The 22,727-nt window shown below is 39.3% G+C and overlaps 1 protein-coding gene across 2 annotated transcripts in view; it reads right to left on the bottom strand.

Annotated features, from left to right (window-relative positions):
• Positions 1-4,432: 4,432 nt before the first annotated feature.
• Positions 4,433-22,727, bottom strand: part of JAK2 (Janus kinase 2) — a 53,879-nt gene continuing 35,584 nt past the window's right edge. Inside the window, exons 19-25 of one of the 2 annotated variants that reach the window (XM_054397341.1) lie at positions 22,053-22,242; positions 21,342-21,466; positions 16,334-16,506; positions 14,851-14,968; positions 13,494-13,607; positions 13,225-13,332; positions 4,433-8,592 (exon numbers count right to left, since the gene is read on the bottom strand). In XM_054397341.1, the coding sequence (XP_054253316.1) occupies positions 8,485-8,592; positions 13,225-13,332; positions 13,494-13,607; positions 14,851-14,968; positions 16,334-16,506; positions 21,342-21,466; positions 22,053-22,242 (936 nt within the window). In that variant the 3' untranslated portion in view covers positions 4,433-8,484. The remainder of the gene's footprint in view (positions 8,593-13,224; positions 13,333-13,493; positions 13,608-14,850; positions 14,969-16,333; positions 16,507-21,341; positions 21,467-22,052; positions 22,243-22,727) is intronic. The other variant, XM_054397340.1, reaches the window with a different exon arrangement.

Here is a 22,727-nt window from a genome sequence, read left to right as displayed (position 1 = left end):
GGTTATTTTATTAAGAAGTGTGAGCTTGTGAGGAGGAAATAATACATCAGCACATTTCCGTATGAGCACTGCTATTCTCATCTGAAAGAGTTTATTTTTCTGAGTGGGTTAGGGATTTCTTTTCTACTGTGAATGTAGTGAGGTCTGAGTATGAACTCCTGAACTGTTCCCAAAGACATGAGTATCATTCACAGCAGTATATACAACAGGTTTTCCATCTCTGTTCCCTGTTATTACCTTGTTTAAAACCCAGCAAAACTCTTTACATAAAGCATTAAGCAATGTTAAGATTGTGGTAGAGTTAAAGCCAAGTACCTCAAAAGATGACAAGGAGTAAGTCTCACACAGACACAGGAGACACGAAGAGTAGAGAGGACCTTCTCATGAGATTCAGAGTGGAACCCTTTGCTTTCTAAAGTCCTCATGGAGCCCAGGTATGGCTAGATTCAATCTCAGTCTCAGACTTGGATAAAGGTTTATTCCTGGAATTATCTACGCAATGTTTATAATAATAACTAACTACATGAATTAGTAACTTTTCATTGGTATTAATTCACTATGCTCACTTACTGAGGATCTGTCATGGGTAAGAGAATCTCTCTGCCTTGGGCAAGAAAGTCTTCGTCTCAGGAAAGGAATCTCGAACCTTGTGAAATGTCCTGGCTCAAGGGGGACTTACCAAGCATGAAACTGAGCTGCGCTTCAGGGAGAGAGTTTTTGTCATGGCCGGTTTTGGACACTACAGTTGACAAAAGAGGAATTCTGTAAAACTGTAACAAGAGTTATCAAAGATATAAAAAACATGGCTTACAACGAAAGAATGTAGAAGTGGCAGTTGTTTTATATAGGCCAAACAGAACCGAGGCAAGAACTTGCAGAAGTCTTCAATGACAGCAGCAATAAAGACCTAGAAAAAAATTTTGCACAACTAGTGTAGGACAATGCACAGTGTGTTTAGACTGTAGAAATGTAATTTTGAATCTCAAAAGAATTTTGAAGAGCAAGGAAAAGTAATAACTGGTATATGACTTCCGTAGAGGCTATGGGACATCACTACTGTTCTTTTCATCTCCTCTTGATGTAATTGTTAAGCTTTTGTTGTTTCGTCATTCAAGTTAGATGTACTTCATGATACACTAGATAATTGCTAACTGGAGTTTCTGTTTGGGGGTAAATTACTGCACTTATAAATGAATTGCAGTAGACTTGAGCTGTGTACTCCATTATAGTTAACTAATTTAACAAACCACATATTTAATGTTTAATTTCTTAATAAAAAATTACAAAAGATCTGTAAAAAATCATCAAGATTAAAGTTAACAAAAGTTTTCTAGGTTCAGTAAAACAGTAGACAAGATCATCATGACAAAACAAAATTACTAATAGCTATTACATTTGTAGCATTTATTTTTCTTACGAAATCAGTAATATAGTGGCAACTGTATTACAGAGGGAATGAAATACTTTAATTTTCCGCTCACCATGCAGCATTCAATCACAAATCACCCATCTAAAATTGATTGTATGTACCTAAGTTATATACTGATCACACACTTCGAACTCAGAATTTTTTTTCTGTCTTTTTAAACATAGTCTGACTTGCATCAATTCAAATCCAACCCTGCAACAGTACCCTTTTTTTTTTTTCTGGCATATTTAATCCAGTTTTGGCTATCATCATAATTCCAGTTTTGAGAGAGTGTTTCATGAGGTGGCAGGTATATTTACTGAAGTCATCTGACATAGTAACATTCTTCTCACTACTCATTATTACAAAGAAACAACTTCTTTGAGATATATTGTCTATAATCAGATTTACCTCCACAGATGCACTAGTTTGAGACCCAAGACTGACTGAAAACTTTTTCTACTGCACCAGCTGTTTTTAAAGTTGAGCACATTTGACATCTTCCTCTCTGTTCAACCATGCAGTTTGAATATCTGCAAACACACACACAAAAAAGACAAGGTAAAGATGGTAAGTTGAATAAAAAAGTGTTTTAGAGAGATCCAAAACTTGCACCTAGATGGCTTTCAGAAAGGTACTTATAAAACGTTGTTAGAGTTTTCATCATAAATTAAAAATCCTTAAAACTCCTTCCTAGCTGAAGCTAAACTTTAGCGCCTTCTCAGTATCATATACATTCCTAACTGTCGATGCATTCCTGCGGCTTTTGTTGATGCTCCAAGCCTTTTTATCAGTGGGTGGCTTGGTGGCTGTTTCAGAAGGCAAAGCACAATTCAATGCCAGGAAAGTGCACTTGATGGGTCTGCCTCAGTGGGCCCTTAGGCTGGTGGATGAGGCTGGCAATGGGAAACATGAACTGAAACAGCAGCATACTTCTGTTTGTGAGGGGGAAGCTAACACCAAACCATTTGCCATTGCTGAGCTTACTGTATCAAGCAAACCAAACACAAGATTGGGTTTTCACTCACTCATTTCACACAGTCATCTGCATCCAGCTTCAATTATCATCTCTAGGTGCCAGCAGAGTTAAGCCCAGGGGACCACCTCATTCCCTTCCATTTGCTTCACTGTAGATCTTTTAAATGGCATCTCAGTTCAAATGTGGAGCAGCTCCCTGTTAGCTATGCCCTGCATCTGTTTGGTGCTGGATTTCCGTATTTCCTTCCATATGCCTCTGTGCTGCATTGCAACGCAGCACAGCATGTCTATGCACCACTTCCCTCCCATGCTAAAGCCAGGCTTCACCTTTGCCAGCACATTCACAATCCTGATTGGCCTGCTCTAAATCTTTGCATGATTACCAGGCAAGCACACTAGAAGAGATGATCTGGAGCCACATGCAATGTCTCAAGAGCCTTCATAAAGAGGCCATGGTATTACCGTATCAATTTCATTGTAGCTTTTGAGTCATACAACTTACAGCAAAGCAATAAAACCTTGCTTAGTCCTGAGAAACAAAGGGTATATCCAGGAGCTTGCTGATGTGCAGGTGCTCTTTTTTTTTTTTTTTTAGATCTTCTCCACTAGTTTGAAATTTAATCTCACAGAGACCTTTCAATATTAGCTACCATTCTGCTTTCAATTTGTGATTCATGGAAGCAAAATGCAGCAGGCTCAATACCAGCTACCCATCCATCAAACTGTTCTAAAGACAACATCATGCTCCTGAATATGAGCTGAACATGCTCTAGTTCATGCTCTATTAATATGCATTTTTGGTTTAGAATTACAGATATGCTTTCTACATCTTTTGCTGTAACTCCTTAGCAATTATAATTTAGCATAAGTATTTATTTACTTATTATGATAGCATTTAAAAAAATTAATTATCTATGCCACATGCCACAACCTTCACTAGAGTCATAATGCAGAAGTATGCACTCCAGAAGCATGATCCTATGGCTCACAACAGCCTAGCAGAAAGAGCCCCTGCACAATGCCCATGCTTGGTTGTCACAGTTACTTAGGGACTCAGTGATCCTCCCCCCTTTAATACCCCTAGCTGTGCCCATCAGAGTGAGCAAGCTTTGCTCCCACATCTCCAGACTCTATGTGCCTTGGGATCTGCACATGCATTAATTCAGGTGTAGTTCATGCACTTAAAAGCATAGAGCTGCTAAGGCTGGAAAAGACTTTGAAGACCATCAAGTCCAGCTACCATGACCACTAAACCATATCCTGAGGTGCCATATCTATACACTTGAACATCTCCAAGGATGGCAACTCCACCACTTCTCTGGAAATCCTGTTGCAGAGCCTCCCCACTCTCTCAGCAAAGAAGTTTTTCCTAATGTCCAATCTAAACCTCCCCAGCACAACTTAAACCCATTTCCTGCTGCCCTATCACTAGTTTTTAAGACATTTAAGTAGTACTAAGGTTTTACACTTACTCTGGGAAGAAAGAGTGGAAAAAAAAATGGCCTGGCTTATGACCGAGTCACATCTTCCAGATCCTACCTTACTGCAACATTTTCCAGATCTAAATCTTCATTCCCATTTCTTTCAACCCGCTTATATCAGCAACAGCTAAGTCTGAGAACTGCATGTGCGAGGTTATATTAAACCTGTATTTCCACAAGTTTTACAAGGTTGTTTGGCTTTAATATGAGAATTTTTGATTTCTAGGCTGCTATTTGCCTTCAAATTTCTGTTTCCTAGAGCTAATACTGTGCAACGTATCATATGCCTCACATGAGTGCAAGTCAGATTCGCAGTGCAGTTACAACAGCTTGTATGGCTTTCTGAGGGCAGCTATGTCCTGCACAAACACAGGAATTAATACAAAAGAAATGATTTCTGCTTACTTTGGTACGTGTAAATTCCTTCCAAAAGATAAACACTACATATGTCTATTCTGGGAAGGTCATGAAGTTTTCTTCAGTAGCAATTTTAAACAGCAGTAATTAATTTTAGGTATTGTATGAAATAAAATCTTGGCAGGCATGTGCCATTCATTGTATCCAGTTACTTTATTTTCACTACCCAAACTCAAAATGAACACACAGTTAAGTTTCAGATAACAATACAGAGTTTTTTAAAAAGTATCCCTTTCACGTTCTCTTCAGTAAACCCTGTGTTCAATTGTTCACAGTCCAACCATAAGCAGCTGGAGCCTTCTTCCCCACCCTTCCCTTAAAAGGCTTTTCCTACTTTAATATAAAGTATTGCAAATCTCTTATTCAAAAGGCAAAATTAGGAAAATTCTTAGCCAAACACTTTTTCAAAATTGCTGCCTGGCATGGCATAACCCAAAGGAGTTGCTTTTGGTATAGTAATAGTTATATTTTCAGTCAACTTAGGCATCAGTATTTTATATTTAAGGCAGACAATACACAGTTTAGAAGTATATTAAGCACATATTTCTCATGGTGTGGCCTTCTCAGTAGACATCAGTTTTTCATAGATCACTCTACATTTCACATTTCTGAAAGCTTGTTCAGTGTTGAACACCAGCCTTTTTTCATCAGTCTTTTGCTTCTGCTGTCCTTCTGCTTTCACTCTCAGAACTTCATCCTCCAGGTCTTTGTGATCACACACTCCTAAAAGGCTTGCTTTCTTTACGCAAGAGTCACATTTCTTCGTAGTTCATAAAGTAACATTTTTCCCCATACATTTCAAGGCAGTTGGTCAACATCTCAACTAAATGAAATATTAAAAACAAATTCTGGAAAAATTAAAATAATTTACATATATTTTTACAATTATACTAGTCTGTACATTTAGTAATAATTATCTGAACTATGGAAGCCTTTAATCAATACTAGTACTTGACAAGAATATTGGTTTCTTTTCCTGAAAATTCATTCCTCCTCTGGCTTATTACATGACTGTTGCAAGACTGTGGAATATATTTAAAAACTAATTCTGAAACAACATATTTACACTGATAGACAACAAATCAATTTTACAGTTGACGACACTTGTTAGCAGGGGTTCTATACGATACATTGTGCACTTCCAGAAATATGCTTTCACTTCAAATATAAGTGCAAAGCAGTAGTTACTATTTTAGTTCTACATCGCAGCAGCAGTCAGGTACACATAAACCAGCACTTCTTCTGAAAAAAACAAAACAAAGCAAAAAAATTGCACAGCATTTTGGGTAGCATAATGATTACACTGAAGTATTATCAAATGCAATGCCAACTGAAGAGTTTCTAAAAGAACTCAGTCTGTTAATACAAAGGCTATATAAAAATATAGCATTATACAATGCTGCTGAGAGCTTTTGAAAAGCAGTTTTTTTTTTTCTTTTTGTTTTTTGGCTTGTTGGTTTGTTTGCCCCCCCCCCCCCCTTTTTTTTTTAAAAAAAAAAAGGTTACTACAATTGGCAGCAGCAAACTCAGCAAAATCACTGCATTTGCATCCTCAACAGATTTTTGAGAAAACCATGTGGTCTGCTTCCAAACCTAAACTTTGATGCTACAGATAATCACACATTGCGCAAGCATCCTAAGCATTACTTGGTCCTATTCACCCAACTAAGAACACTCCTGACAAACATGTTGCAAAAGACTGTGTGTTTCTGACCAACAGCAAAGTTACAATGCAGTGCAAAGATAGTCTCTCTCTAAAAATTATAAAGTATTAACATTAAAAAAAAAAAAAACAAAACAAAACCATGACACACTTAAGAGTGATCCTTGTGTTGAACACTACATTTACGCAATCAGACTATGCAATCAGTCATACTCTAGTAAAACAAGAAAAAGACATTTTATTCACTTGAAAAAAATAGCAAACTGGAAGATTTCTTCATTGCATTTCACAAACTTCCCTGAGATTTTTACATAAATTATGTTTAGTCTACTACATATCAGAAATCAATTAGCTACTGTCATACACTGCAAATTTTACATCATTCCTGCATATGTTAACCAGCTAAAATGCTGTTTCAATGCTTTAAAGCTTTATCTTCTTTTGTTACAAAAACACATACACACAACAGACTACAAATGCAAAGACATTTTTTGCACAAAATTTTAGATCTTCAAAGCGATGTAGAGAAAGGGAAAAAACAGATGTTTAAGTTGAACAAAGCACTTTAAAGTTCTTTGCAGCTTAAAAACTGATTTTCATGAAATTAGTTACAAAAATTATCTATGCAAGTTCTTGGTGGCAAGAAAACCAACAGAAATATTATTAAATGCACCCGGCAGGAAGAAGGCTGATGCTGATCTCCTTATTTAAGCAATCTCCCATATTATAACATTGCAATTTTACACAAGTGACTGTGGGACAGAGACATCATAGTGGTACAAAACACTGCGATACTGGCACCATGTTACATGAAGTAAGGACTTCAAAAATTTTGCTTTTTAAAGTTGAGGCCACTTTTGATAAGTTGGATGTAGTTAACCACAAATCTTAAGGAGGCCCCACAGTGAAAGTAACTCCTCTGTTCACTGACTCACTGCCACAAGATTTAAAAAAAAAAAAAAAAAGGGCATTTAATTTTAAACACAGATCTGGATGTCAGGTCAGTTTGTCAAGCTGTATATCCCCTTAATTGAGCTCCTCTCAGAGAAAGTCTAAGAGGAACAAGTATTGTACATTACAAACAATAATGCTTAAGTAAAAACAACCAAAAGAGATTATTCGGACTAAAAATAAACAAACCTTGCAACTTACTGCTTTGATATAAAACTTATCCCCAAGTTTTATGCCTGGAGGCAAAACCGAAAAGTTGTCTTGTCCATAAATTTTTGTTAGACTTATTTCAAAAGCTGAGTTACACAGCGTAAGTTGTCTTCTCAGGTAGCTCTGATCTCCTTCCAGTTCTCAGTAACTGGAATGGTGTTCTTGCCTCCTGCTGAGTGTGGAACAATTGCACTTGTAATTCTTTCTTCCAAGTAGTCTTATGCTGGGTATTACCGCAGAAAGAAATAGGAGGTTACTTGGGCCACTTCAGTACAAAATAGACTTGATGTGGTTGTCTCAGGCTGTGTCAGATACTGGGCCATAAGCATTCTTCTCAGTGTACTATAAAGTGATCACCTTAATGGCAAAGCAAGGAACTGTGAAATGGGGGGCATTGTCCAGATTTTTAATTCTGCTTTAAAAAGTTCTCAATTTGCTTATGCTTATGCTGCATGAATGCTTATTGACTGCAGGAAATTTACAAAGATGGAAAGAACAAAAAAAAGCAGCATTCAAGTTGCTTTTTCAAGTTCAGAAACAAACTGAAGACACTGCCTTGTAGAAAATGGCTTCATTTCTACTTGTTCTCACTCTCTCTTTAATTATATAAATGGAATCTAATACTCAAAGGAAGAGTAAGAGAAACTGGATAACATGCTTGCTTTTCCATTTTAGACTAAAATTTTCACACGAGTGAGTAGGTTTTGTGGCTCTCCAAATTAGGAATGATTTGCTCCCTTTCCCTCAAAATACTTACAGTACATCACATCACACAGCCTCTTCTATCTCCTTGCATGTATTGATGGCTGATAGCTCATTCAGACAGGCACATTAAAAGTTTCTGGGTTACGTAACCACTTCTGTTTTGTTATATAGAGAAGCCATTTCTGCACTAACAATGAAAAAATTGTAAAACTGTATTATCACATTCAAGCCCTTGTGCAACACACAAAACAGGGTGCCAAGTCACTATATACTCAGTGTGAAAACACCTCTAGAAGTCTTTCCTGTGCATCACCATTTTGACAAGGAAATATGCTGTCTTTTCATTGTTTTAAGTCATCTCTTTTTTTGCATTGCCAAGTAAGGCAAATAATGGTGTTGTAGACTGACCATACATTAAGATTATTTTATTTAGAAAAATAATTTCTCTCCCTATTGAGAATTTTGACACGTCCTCAGTGTAACAAACACATCCTGATACAGAAAACCAGCAAGATTCCTCAGTATGCAGATTGAGACAAGGTATTTGCCACAAAGATCTGACTTCCAGCAATGGTAAGATGCATGTGTACATATGCCAGCTATACACAGCAGACCAAGTACATTTTGCTCTGGATTCCAACATCCCTTCCTCTGAAGAAGGGAGAGTCTCCTCATCCACCCATGTTGTCCCTTAGATGATCCACTCGTTGAGCAAGATCCCTAAAGGTAGGGCGTTGGGTAACGTTACTGTTCCAGCACTCTTTCATGATCGCATAAATCTGGAGAAGAAACAAAGAAAATCAGTAGCAGGTAGAGGTGATGCAAATACTTAATTGTTACCCTGACCCTGTCCAAAGGACATGCAACTTAGCTTTATGCTTTCAAGAAACAGTGGCACAAGAGTGTGCCCAAAGTCTTGCTGCATCCGTTTATCACCTTTATCCCAATGACAGTGAGAAGTGAGGACAGGTATCTCTGCAAAAGCCCTTATTATAAAAGGAGATTTTTTTTTTAACATTAGCATGGAAATTCACCTACCCTAGTCTTTGAAACTTTAAAGAGATTTGTGTTTTCTTGCTAAGATTTTATCTTCTTGCTTGCTTACTTTGCTTGAAAAGCTCAGAATTTTTTTAAATTACAAATGCATTTCAAATCTGACCCAAAAATCAGATTTACAAAGACAGCAATTCTAAATTAAGCTTCCCCTGCAATGTTAAGATTTACTGTGTAAGCTGAACCCACTTTTAGTAGAAGTGGATTTTAATTATTTTTTGGAGAAGATTTCCATTGTAATAGGAATTTGGCAAGTTTTCTCTTTTCCCAAACACATATTTGATACCTACAAAAAAACTTCCCAAGTTCTTCACCTGTACTCTTCTCACTACATTAACACAGATCATCATTACCAACTTCTCATACTTCCAAGAACATTTCATATGTTGTGGTAGTTTAAGGCTATGCCTTTAAAATTTTTCACAGATTTAGAGCAGAAAGTAGTAAAAATGTAAATAAATCACTATTGGGTGTACAAAAGGAAAATAATGATTACTCTAAGCAATTCCATTGGAGGGATATCTCCCATAAGATATGATTCCCAAAACAATTTTCAGTACTGTTCAGTTCAGTTCTGTTCTGTTCTTCTCTTCTTGCTTCTTTGCTGAGAAGATACTAACCAGCTTCTGCTGACCTTGACTGCATTGTTTTGTCTGGTATTAACCTATCCTGCTTCTTTCTCTCTTCCCTTTGCACAGGGGGGGGGTCAGGAGGAGGCAGAGAGGGCGAGGCAGGGAGCCAGCGTTCCCTGGTCTTTCGCCAGTGGGGTCCTTATGATGTTTTATTAATTGTAAATACCTGTAAATATTATAAATACTGTATATTTGTACATATTAATTGCACTTCATTGTAAATTGTAGTTTGGCTTGTAAATAGAGCTCCATTTGCTTCCAAATTGAGCTAGTCTGGTAAAGTTAATGTTGGGGGAGGAATTTCAACCCACCACACATGTTGCTTAAGAACAGTCTGCACAGGCAGTAAAGTAGCAACAGCTCCTTTTTGAGCAAGTCTGAAAAATCCTGCATTGACCAAGGTACTTTCAGCTAAAAGTCTCAAGCAACTCGTGAGCTATAGACAACTGGAAGATTAATATCTGTGATGAATGGCCTTTCAGGATCAAAATGGGAAGGGTACCGCTTCTGACAAAAGAGAGACATATCCAACTTGCTTTCATATCTGAAGAAATGTCAGACATTGAGACCTTTGCACTAGTCTGGATACAGTTTCAGTAATGTGTTATCTTACCCATGTGACATTCAGGTTATCTACAAGAAGCCAAATCTTTTCAATTCAACAACTGCTGTACTCATAATACAAGAAAGGTTACTTCAGAGACTTCTCTTTTGATTCTCTATGGACTCTTTCTTTCTCTGCGGCTTCTCTGTCCCACCTGTACCATTCTTCCCCTTCTCTGCAAGGCCACTTGACCCTGATCTCTTCTTTCCCTCCAGTTTCAAATGGATTATTTCTCAGCTTACTGCCAAGCTTACTTGCAGCTTGCTTTTAAAAGGGACACAACAATTGATCTGATCTAGAAGTTGCATGTTACAAAGAACAACCATTTTCCTTCCTTCCTGATTGACCCACCTAGCCCTACCAATGGTTTGAGCTGGAGCGCACTCTGATCTGAAGGGCAGCTACAAGACTCATATGTAATATGAAAGTATTTAAAAAATACCTGTGGAATATTAGCAAAAACAAAAGAACACTGAATTAATTTGTATGCTCTGAGTATGGCTTTACATACATACACACTTCGGTATCTGAAAAACAAAATACAACTCTGACGGCTCTGAACATACAAGAGCTGGTTCCTGTACTTAACTGTGCCTACAGCCTACAGGTAGGTCTTGGCTGAAAATACTTAGTAGTAAATAATATGCATGAGAATCACAGAATGACAGGGGTTGGAAGGGACCTCTGGAGATCATCTAATCCAACCCCCCTGCCAGAGCAGGTTCACTCAGATCAGGTTGCACATATGGCATTCAGATGAGTTTTGAATGGCTCTAGAGATGGAGACAAACCTCCACCACCCTCTGGGGAGCCTGTTCTGGTTCTCCACCACTCTCAAAGAAGTTCCTCCTCAAGTTTACATGGAACTTCCTATGTTCAAGTTTGTGTCCATTGCTTCTTGTCCTGCCACTGGACACCACTGAAAAAAAAAAGACGATTCCCATCTTCCTGACAACCACCCTTTAAGTATTTATAAGATTCCCCCTCACCCTTCTCTAGGCTAAAATACCCCAAATCTCTCAGCCTTTCTTCATAAGAGAGATGTTCTAGTCCCCTACTCATCTTCATAGCCCTTTGTTGTACCCTCTCAAGGAGTTCCCTGCCCTTCTTAAACCAGGGTACCCAAGAACTGGACACAGTACTCCAGATGAGGCCTCACTAAGGCAGAGTAGAGGCGGAGGGGAATGTCTCTCAACCTGGTTGCCACATTCTTCTTGACACACTCCAGCATGCCATTGGCCTTCTTGGCCACAAGGGCACATTGCTGGCTCATGGGCATCCTCTTGTTCACCAGGACTCCCAGGTCTTTTTCCACAGAGCTGCTTTCTAGCAGGTCATTCTCCTGATACATGGAGTTATTCCTCCCTAGGTGCAGTACTGTACACTTGCCCTTGTTGAATTTCCTAAGGTTACTCTCACTGCAACTCTCCAGTCTGTTCAGGTCTCACTGAATAGCAGCACAGCCTCTTGGTGCATCAGCCACTCTTCCCAGTTTTGTGTCATCAGCAAACTTACTGAGGGTATACTCTATCTCTTCATCCAAGTCATTAATGAATGTATTGATCAGAATTGTCCAGTACTGACCCTAAGGGACCACCACTTGTTACAGACCTCCCAGCTAGACTCTGAGCTCTTGCTTTCAGCCAGTTTTCAACACACCCCACTGTCCATTCACCTAAAGCACACTTTCTAAGATTTCCTATGAGCATGCTGTGTGTGATGGTGTTGAAAGCCTTGCTGAAGTCAAGGCAGACAATATCTACTGCCCTCCTCTCCTTTATCCATCCAGTCATGCCCTTGTAGAAAGCTACTGGATTAGTCAGACATAACTTCCCCTTGGTGAACCCGTGCTGACTACTTCTTATAGCCTTTTTTTCCTCCACGTATTTTAGGATGATGCCCAGAACAAGCTGCTCCATGACCTTTCCAAGGACAGAGGTGAGGTTAATTGCCCTGGAGTTTCCTGGGTATCCTTCCTCCTTGCCCTTTTTCAAGACTGGAGTGACACTGGCTTTCTTCAAATGCTCATGCATTTCATCTGTTCTCCAGGATATTTCAAAGCTGATGGGGAGCAGCCCAGTAATGACTTCTGCCTGCTCCCTGGGTTCTTGCTGGTACATCCCATCAGGACCCATGAACTTCTGGATATCCAGTTTAACTGATCTCTAACTTTATCCTCCTTAACCAAGCAAAAGTCTGCCTTCCTCTTGACTGTCTCTGTTACCTTCAAACTCAGGGAATTCTGAGAACTGGCCCGAGCAGTCAAGTCTGAAGCAAAGGCATAACTCCTCCTTCTCCGCATTCTCCATCACCACAGCACCTGCCTCATTCAACAGTGGGCTCACATTTTCTCATTTTCTTTTTGCCTCTGATATACTTGGAAGAAACCCTTCCTGTTCACCTTGACATCCCTTGCCAGGTTCAGTTCCAAGGGGGCTCTGGCTTTCCTTGTTTCATTCCTGCAAACTCTGACAGCACTCTTGTAAATCTTCCCAACTTCCTCCATATACTGGAACTGTCCTTCTTTCACTTGAACGTTTTCAGAAGCTCCCTGCTCAACCATGCAGGACTGCTGCTTCCCTTGCCTGATTTCTTGCCTGCTGATCCTGAGCTTGTAGGAAGTGGTACTTGAACATCAACCAGTTCTCCTGAGCACCCCTACTTTCCAGAGCCCTAATGCATGGGATTTCTCTAAGCAGTTCCTTGAAGAAGTGAAGGTTAGCCTTCCTGAAGGTCAAGGTCACAATCCTATATTTTGTGCCTACTACCCATGATCCTGAATTCTTATCTTCTCATAATCATTATTGCCAAGGCTGCCCCCAGCTGATGACTCCACCAGTCCACCTTTGTCAGTGTTAGGTCCAGTAGTACATCTCCCCTTTTTGGCTCCTCCACCACTTGAGTCAAAGTTATGATCAGTACCCTGGAGGAACCTCCTGGACATGGCCTTCCCAGCAGATATCAGGGTGACTGAAGTCTCCCATGAGAACCAAGACCTGTGACTGTGATGCTCCTTTCAACTATCTGTAGAAGGCCTTATCACTTTCTCCATCCTGATCAGGTGGTCAGTAGTAAACACCCACAACACTGTCTCTCATATTAGCCTGCCCCTTAATCCTTACCCACACACTCTCAACTTGCTCTTCATTTGCCCCAAGGGAGAGCTGAATACATTCCAGCTGCTCTCTCCAAGAGCAATCCCACAGTCTAGGCTCCTGAGGGAATACAATCTAAGGAATCAGAGAAGAAATGTAAATAGGCTCATCATGGAAATGATAGAATAGCTACTTCAGTAACCCAAGCAGAACGAAACACACGTTTGCATTTAACAGGTGCACACCCTGACTGAGCACCTTTCAGATTACACTAACATATGAATACAATACTTCACCTCATCAGGGCATCCATCTGGTCTTGGTAGTCGTCCATTATTCTTCAAAAGCTCTATCAAGTGAAATACAATCATCTGCCCTTGTTTATCATTGCCAATCATGCGCATGAATTCCTGAGACAAAAGGCAAACGCCATAAATAATTTTTAAAGGGAGAAAAGATGCTGTGATATTCTTATGAAGGGAGAATCACTAAAAGTAGATCTTGATGCATTGAAAACGTCACAAACAGCAAACAGGTTATATTACCCTGGTGTTTTAAAAAGCCAACCAAACAAAACCCAACGTAACCTACAAATTAGATTAAAATCTTGCTCAGATTACCAGAGATAAAAAGTAAATGAGGAAGTACTATTAACCAAAAATAATTTTTATACACAACATAAAGGAATTCTTTTTCTGCCAATGCTACAAAAATGTCTTTAATGATTCTTTAGGTAAAAATGTGAAACAGCTGTTGGTAGAAAGTGCAAATGGCCAAAGCTGGGGAAACAATGTGTAACAATAAAGGCTATGGCAGCTGGACTGCTTTCTCACTACTCACTGATGGAATGATGAATGCACACGTACAGTTGACTTATTGAAACTATATTCCACCTAAGCCCATAACTTAGTCTACCACTTTCCATCTCATAATTCTTCTGAAGAAGAACTTCAGGTGTCTGCAATGTTTATGTTATTATGCAGGAAGAGCTGTTCCTGCCTTGGGAGCACCTCCTTGATAGCTTAAGTCATTGTACTGAATTACTAAGAGGTACAGCGAGGTCAACACAGATCTTCCAAGTGCACTTTTGCTTATCATCATTGCTCAGCTCTCACATACATTTGCCAGGACTGAGACAATGTCCAAGGATGAGGACAGCTGCAATAAATATATAAGGCTCAACTCTCCTCTCTTACACCTGCAGAGGACTGCTAGGTGAATCCCACTTCTAATTGGAGAACTGTTATTCAGCGTACAACTAGTATTTTTCTATGTCCACCAGACACCTGTCACTAAAGGTGCCTGTCAACAGTCTGCAAAAAGCCATTTCCTTTTCTTTTTGAACTTAATAAAAATAACTGTTACCTTATTTAAATCAACTTAATATTTACACCTTTGTTTGGCTCAGCCTTAGATTTGGAACAGCATTTAAAAACATGCCGTGTTGCAATGAAACAGTCCTATCAGGGATTCCTCTCCATGAAGGACAAGAAAGAATATTCTATAATAAAGAATTTAAAAACCTTTTTCAAACATTAGGAGTTACAGGATGGATAAGATCTGTGCAGACTATTAGGCAGTTTTCAGATCCCCTTTCCTTCTTCTTAGTGTGCTGCTGCTTCTGCTTGGAAGAACCATTAGCTATGTACTTACAGCTGGTGGGCTTTTGCTCTTGTCAATGTACGTGAAGAGTTCATACAAGACCACACCAAAACTCCACACATCTGAGGCCACAGAAAATTTGCTTTCTGTCAGAGATTCTGGAGCATACCTGCAACACACAGTGAAAGGAATATTGTTTTGAGCAGCATGTCTTTTTGGTTCTGTAGATACTTCTTTCAAGAAGACTGACTTCTTTTTTTCCCATGAATTAGTGTCCTTTGTTCTTAAGTATTAGCACATTCTCATTTTGTCCCACTACCTTCACTAGTAGTGAAGTTACAGTTATCATTGTGTTTGTTTAGGGTGATTTGTTTTCAGTGCCAATTAACAATTATTAAAACGCAGTTAATTATAAGTATATCCAGCTTTGCTTCTTTTTTTTTTTTTCCTGCCAAAAAAAGTTGTAGGTACTTTTCTCATCTGTGGTGCGAGTAAACAAGATTTTGATGTGATAAAGCCTGGAAAGAAAGACAATTACATCAAATAATGTGGTAGTTCTCCAATGGAACTATTGAGAATTATCTTCTTTTCCTTTTACACCCAGTAATGATTTATTTACATTTTACTACTTTTCTGTTCAAGATCTCAAGATGAGAAATTTTAAAGGCATAGTCTAAAACTACCACAAATAAGCATCATTTCATCACTTTGAGTGAGTCTTGAAATATGCTCCAGGTATCCCTGGGCTTACATTTTACAACTCCATATAATGTCTACTAAGATGTCACTTGTATTAATTATTCTTAAGATATGACATTTTTACAGTACCCAAGTAAGACTAAAATAGAGTAAAATCAAATGTATGTAATTTTCTTTTGCTACCAGCTATCAAAAATGGTTAAAATGGGTTTTATAGCTGTTGTCTGGCATCTTATTTTCTAAGGTATTTTTGTGTCTTTATAGAACAAAATTGAAGTACATATTTTGCATTCTGAATACAGTCTACCAATTGCCATTTCATAGTCCTTCAGTCTCCCATAAGGCTATACAGATTGTTCTTTCCCTTTCTAAGTAAGTGCAGCTCATTGGAGTATTACTGTATTTTGGAGTAACTTCGACCTTCTCTGGAAGCTCAGTGTCCAACTGGTCATCCTAGCACTTTATTCTTGCTAAGTACAGTCTGTGAGATTTAATTTCACTTAGTCAACAGAGGATCTATCCAAGAAATCTCTGTGAGAAGATATGAATGAGCATCTTGTAGAACAGGCTCTTTCAAATGTCTTTCAATATCTTCCCTGTTTCATGCTATTTCTTTTAAATATTTGGCAATTTTAAAGTTTGGGTTTTGTTTTATTTTGTTTTGTTTTTTAAAGTACATTGAAAAGTCCTACATGCTGTTCTTAAAGTCAAACATCATCTTCACAACACTGGGCAACTGACTTGGTGCTTGAGATAAAAAAATATGCAAAACAACTGGTTGAAACTGCAAAAACTGAAAACATAGCATGACTTCATATACCAAGAGACAACTTACCAAAATATAGGGCTTTCACCAGGTTCTTTCACTTTGTAGTATTCTTTGTCTTGTGGCAAGACTTTCGTCAATCCAAAATCTCCAATTTTAACTCTGTTCTCGTTCTCCACCAAGATATTTCTTGTTGCTAAATCCCGGTGAACGTACCTTTTGGTACCCAGATACTCCATGCCCTAGGTGTAGAGTTCACAAATGAGAAGAGTTACTTTTACCATGCAGTAGCTACACTTTCCCTAAAGGGATGAATTAATCTCAAAGTTAAAACCAAACACAAAGTGTTACCAAAACTGGTGTGCTTGAACATTTGGCTTCTCTGAGGAGCTACTTTTTTCAAGTCCAGGGACTTCACTTAACTGAAGGGAGATAAACTAAGCACCTGTCAGAGCCAAGCATTTTTTTTATTATGTAGCAGGATATTGCATAACAGCTGGTCAAAAGCATTGTTGGCTAATCCACACAATCCAGGGTGGATGACAGTAGTGTCCTATGTCCTATTTATTTATTTCAATCAATCTTTTTTCTTCACTTTGTACAGCTGCTTTCCCATTGCTTTATGAAACTTTATATTATGATTCCTTGAATTTGACAACTATTCTCTGACTGTATCCCCACCTGTGTGTCTTGTTTCTCTTCTGTATGGCCCTTTATTCACCAACACAGTACTGCTCACTTGTATTTCCATGGCTTGCTGTAGCAAAATATCAGTTCAAAGTCATCTTGACTTCTGATGCTGCTGCTCCCTTAATCTTTTTGTTAACCGTGGGTGTAGTGGCATTACTAAAAAATGTCTTGCTTACATAGCAAAGCAGGTGAACACAAGCTGGCACTGTACAGTTTCAACAGATACCTGACTCATGTGAAAGGAAACACAAAGATATGCTGTCAGTTTCATAGCTTCACTCCTTCAACACAACTGAAAACCAGTAGGTTCTGTAAAGAGCATCGCTAAATGCAAAAGCTTTGAGCATCAGTACTGTAACATTGATTGCAAAAAGATTTTTTTTTTAATGTAAGAAACCTCTGAATTAGTTTGACTCTGAAGTCTAACCTTCCTCTTGGTCTCGTTACCTCCTTGCACCACTTGGTGGCATCGCTGTTTGCTCACATCCCATTCCAACATGCCCTGTTCTGCCCTAGCCGCTTATCCTACTGCTCTCCTGGAAAACACAGATCCCACTTTTTTAAAGCGAGAGTCCTGTTCTTCTGATGCAGTCTATGTAAATGCTATAATTTTCTATCACTACCATACAGTCTACTGAAAACAGTCCTAAAGTTTCTCTGACTATAGTAATTTTTCTGTTACCCTACGTAATTCTACGTACTCTAAGAGAGATACTTACTTGAAATGATGCACAGAATCCTGTGACACTACTCTTAACAATGGAGCCAAATGTTTCTATCATTAAAATCAGACTCTCCAGCATGGATACCTAAAGCACTTCAAGTGCTAGTATGTGGGGGAAAAAAAAATTTATTCTTAGCCTCTTTTCCTATAAGCCAGCATTAACAAAATGCAGGGCCAAAAGAGCAAAAATAGAGCATCCCACATGGATAAATTAATTTCTGTATTTGCCATTTTATTGTTAGGGTTCTTTGAAGTTGAATCTAGAATCCTATTGCTTGCCACCAGACAAGCTGCACCAGATGACAGTTGCACTAACTTGCATCTACAGAAACACCAGCAGTAGGGAACACCATCTCTGAAAATGGCGGGTTTTCCCAGTGAGTGATATAGAATCACAGAATTGTCAGGATTGGAAGGGAAAGCTCACAGTAGATCAGGCTGCTCAGAACTACATCCATCCTGGCCTTAAAATCTTCAAGGGATGCCCACCTCCCTGGGGAACCCGTTTCAGTGTTCTACCACCCTCATGGCGAAGAGCTTCTTCCTAACATCCAATCTGAATCTACCCACTTCTAGTTTTGCTCCATTTCCTCTAGTCTTATCACTACCTGACATCCTAGAAAGTCCCTCCCCAGATTTTTTGTAGGCCCCCTTAAGATACTGGAAGGCCACAATAATGTCATCTCAGAGCCTTCTCCTCTCCAGACTGAATAGCCTCAATACTCTCAGTCTGTCCCCATAGGAGAGGGGCTCCAACCCTCTGATCATCCTCAGGGCCCTTCTCTGGACACGTTCCAGCACATCCATATCCTTCTTACAACAGGGGCTCCAGAACTGGATGCAGTACTCCAGGTGGGGTCTCACCAGAATGGAGTAGAGGGGGAGAATCACCTCCTTTGACTTACTGACCACAAAAGCGTAGCACCTTTTAAGTCAGGAACCCTTTCCCAGTACAGTAGCAAAGCGCTAAAACACAGCAAGCAAGCAAACACATGCATCATAACCCTCAGGTATGGGTATGCCTTCATTTCTTGCAGACATTTGAAAGAAGAGAAGAAAGGGAGAAAGACTTTTTAAAAATTATTTTAAACCAAAAAATGACACTGACAGAAATGCATAGCAGAGACGTGGGAAGAATGAAAAAGCAAACATTGTGAGAGGCAAAAACAGCTAAAAAAGAAAGTTAGAAATGTGGTCAGCAAAATGAATAAGAAAAAACATTCAGATTCTATTTTTGTAATATTAGGTACTCACTATGCTTTTAATCATGTAATTTTGAAGTAACAGAATGCTGCAGATGAGAGTGAAATTTTAAAATGATGAATATAACCTGTGTTGTGCAGGTCATACAGCAACAACCATGCAAAGCAAGACACATACACTGTAATTCCTAGTACTCTGCTTGCCTTGGAAGAGGAGACACTTCCTTAAGAGCAAGACCTATACGCAAACTTCCCACATTCTTGCACTGCGTGTATCCATGCCCTTGTCACGTGAGACTAGGATGCTTTCCCACTGAAGTATCAGCAGGCATGTTCTAGCTCATTTCCTCTTGGATGGTGCTTGGTACTTGAGAAGCAGTCATTTAATCTGCTCTTTTGACTTTTCACCACCACCTTGATGACTTGCAGTATTTTGATGTTTCTTTTCCGTATGCACATATACATAGTTCCCTTTCCAAAGTTTCCTGTCAAACTCACACTGTCTGCAAAGGCTGAAGTTCACCTTCCAGTACTACTGTCAAACACTTCTGTCTCAGAGACCAGGGTCCTGAGATATATTGACACCGTTGCTCTTTCAGGCTTTGGTTAAGACCTGAAGACCTAAGACAGGCACGCTTCATGGCTTCTTGTGAGAGTGAACAGGGCAGGCACCATATGACCATGCAGATCATAGGCTGAAATGGCCACAGAATAAAACAGGTAAGTGGCTGCAGCCTTTGCATGCTCAAAAATCCCTGTTGCATCTTTATTCTTTTATCCACTTGCTGGATAAGGAATTGGCTGGATGGCTGCACTACAAGAGTTGTGGTCAATGGCTCAACATCCAAATGGAGACCAGAGACAAGTCGTCTCTCTCTGGGGTTGGTACTGGGACCAGTGCTCTTTCACATCTCTGTCAGTGATATGGACAATGGGATTGAGTGTGCCCTCAGCAAGTCTGTGGAAGACACTAAGCTGTGTGGTCTGGCTGACATGCTGGAGGGAAGGGATGCCATCCAGAGCGACTTGGACAAGCTTGAGAGGTGGGCCCATGCCAACCTCATGAAGTTCAACAAGACCAAGTGCTTATTGTGAAAGGATGAGAGGAAATGGATTTAAACTTGAGGGGGGTACATTTAGACCTGATAGGTATTAGGAAGAAATATTTACAGTGAGGGTAGTGAGACACTGGAATAGGTTGCCCAGGGAGGTTGTGGGTGCTCCCTCCCTGGAGGTGCTCAAGGCCAGCCTGGATGAGGCCCTGAGCAACCTGGTCCATTGGAAGGTGTCCTTGCCCATGGCAGGCTTGGAACTAGATGATCTTTAAGATCTCTTCCATGAATGTGAACCATTCTATGAATCTGAAAGATTCACTCTTATTGTCCTTCTAGGTGGTGCTGAGTGTTAGACAATTTCAGTTCTTTGCCTGAAGGAAAAATAGTTTTCAGTGACATATGAGCACTGATGGTTTGCTGCAGAAATAATTCTGAGACAGTATCTTATGAACAACATTTTGTTTTGGAGACATAGATTAAAGGGGTTTTTAATTCTCTCAGTGGGTGGCCACTAAAATCCTTTGTATCTGTGAAAAGACTGGTGAACATTTTCCATTTCCAGCCTCATTGCACGTTGCTTGCCCATCAAACAGTTTTTGCTGGAGACTACCGACCTAGCCTTCAGTGAGGTACATCAAGAGGTGAGATCAGGGGCTAAAGCTGCATGCAGCACCCAGGTACATGTCCTGGTTCAGTAGGTAAAAGGTTTAGAGTCAGTTCAGTTTCAAGCAGGGAGCTATCAAGCTCTCTTCACCAGCTGGAAGTCTAATTGCCTAGACAGTACTTTGGCTCTGGCAGACACTTTCCTGCCTAATTCTTGTCAGGCCTTTTCTGTGGATATTGCAGAAGGGGAGTCTGCTCTGAATATGGCAAGGCACAACTGCCAAATGTAAGAATATCTGTGCGCTACACACCCTGAAGAATACTCATTGTTAACAGTATTTCAAGTATATTTCTTAAGCATATACATGCTGTTACCGTGGATTTATGACTGAAAGTTTCAGTTCTGAAAAAAACAGTTATAGTCTGTCACAAACAGTTTGCCTGGGTGACTACATTAACTCTTGCAAAATTTTTTTCAGTTGTCATTAGGAAGAATAGAGGTTTTAATTCTTCTGAACAAAACATAAACTAAGCAAACTATAAAGTAAACAAAAATAAAAGAGTATATTCTGCTTCAGCCAATAGATAGGCCAGTCTCAGCATCCTGTACTAAGATACTCAGAAGCTGTCCAACTTCAGTATGTATTTGTTGCTACTTTTTCCAGCATTATGTTATGCTAGCAGCCCACCAGTACTATAAAGAATGCACCAAAACAACCAATGATGGTCATGCCAAGACAAATGAGACAAGACCAAAGAGGTAAAATCTTTTTGAAAAATATCAATCATCTGAAATTTCTTACCTTGCATATCTGAGATGCATACAGCAAAAGTTTCTTGTGGTCCAGCCTCTCCTTGTGTTTCTGCAGATAATCTCGTAAACTTCCATATGGCAAATACTCCATAATTAATCGTAGATTTCTACGACCTTATACCACAATAACAAAAAATACACTTAATTTTTCTGTCATTCTTCCACGACAAGTTCAACTGGTCTGCAATTTTACCATCTTTAAAAATGTAGTCTGATTTCGAACCCAAGATTTTTCTTTTTACAGTGAGATCCTGGGCAGAACCCATAGTTTCAGTCACCAACTTTAACAGGGCTACCAGTTCTGTTCCCCAAGCTTTTTTCTGTCTAGTCTTTCACTGTATAGGTTGTAAAAGAATTCACAATATCCACCCCAGGACATTCCACTGAGCAAAAAACAACTGTTACAAACCAGATGCATTTTCCCACTTAACCTGAAATTCTTCTCTAGGAAGGCTTTTATGTTTTAAGAAACCAGTCAAGACAGTACTGAATCAATCGAACTATAAAATGAGCTGACTGAATAAATTGTCTATCTTGTCCTGAGAAGTAGCATACAACAAACACTACTTCCTTTGATTTACACTCTCTTATCCTTGTTAAAGTTAGGACAAGTCAGTGATTTTCATAAACACTTACCTCTGAATTCCTCACTATACTAACTTAGGTGTACACCTGAAAGTCTATTTGATATAGGACATACCTGCACTGTAGCATACTCCTTTGTATTTAACAATGTTATCATGCTGCAGAGATTTAAGTATTTCAATTTCTCTTTCAAAGTCTCTAAGGTGCTCTTCTGTGCTATGTTGCAGCTTTTTCACAGCCACCACCTCCCCAGTGTTATCCTGCAGTGGGTCATACCGGCACATCTCAACACTGCCAAAGTTTCCCTAGATCACAAACGCAAACATCTGAATTAAAAACAAGTCCACATCATTATCTCTTCCTTCATACTGCCTCAGTGCTCACTGCATTAGCATTATTAAGGTGACCACAATAGAGTGAAATGCCACAAAATCTTCATGAGAGAACAAGAGCTTTTTAAGAATAAGAAACATCATTTATGAAGAGAAGGAAACAGTAAAGGAGGAAACAAGGACAAGGATGAGGTCAGTGTTCATTAATCTTGTTCTCTTCTTCACTGATTTCCTTTTACACTTCCAAACTGTTAGTTGTCATACTTCTCCTGCACTTGCAAACCCCCCTTCATTTAGATTCCTCTTGGCTCTTAGTTCTCCTCTGTTTTTTACTGGTTCTTCCCCTACTTGTTTCAGTGTTCTACCTTCTTCCTTTTCTCTGTATTTTCTTTATCTTCTATTAGGGACTCATCCTCCACATCTTCCTACCCTTGTGTTATGCTACCATTTACAGTCAA

Source organism: Indicator indicator, chromosome Z (genome assembly GCF_027791375.1).
Source record: "Indicator indicator isolate 239-I01 chromosome Z, UM_Iind_1.1, whole genome shotgun sequence".
NCBI classification, from domain to species: Eukaryota; Metazoa; Chordata; class Aves; order Piciformes; family Indicatoridae; genus Indicator; species Indicator indicator.
This window is presented reverse-complemented; position numbering and strand designations above follow the sequence as displayed.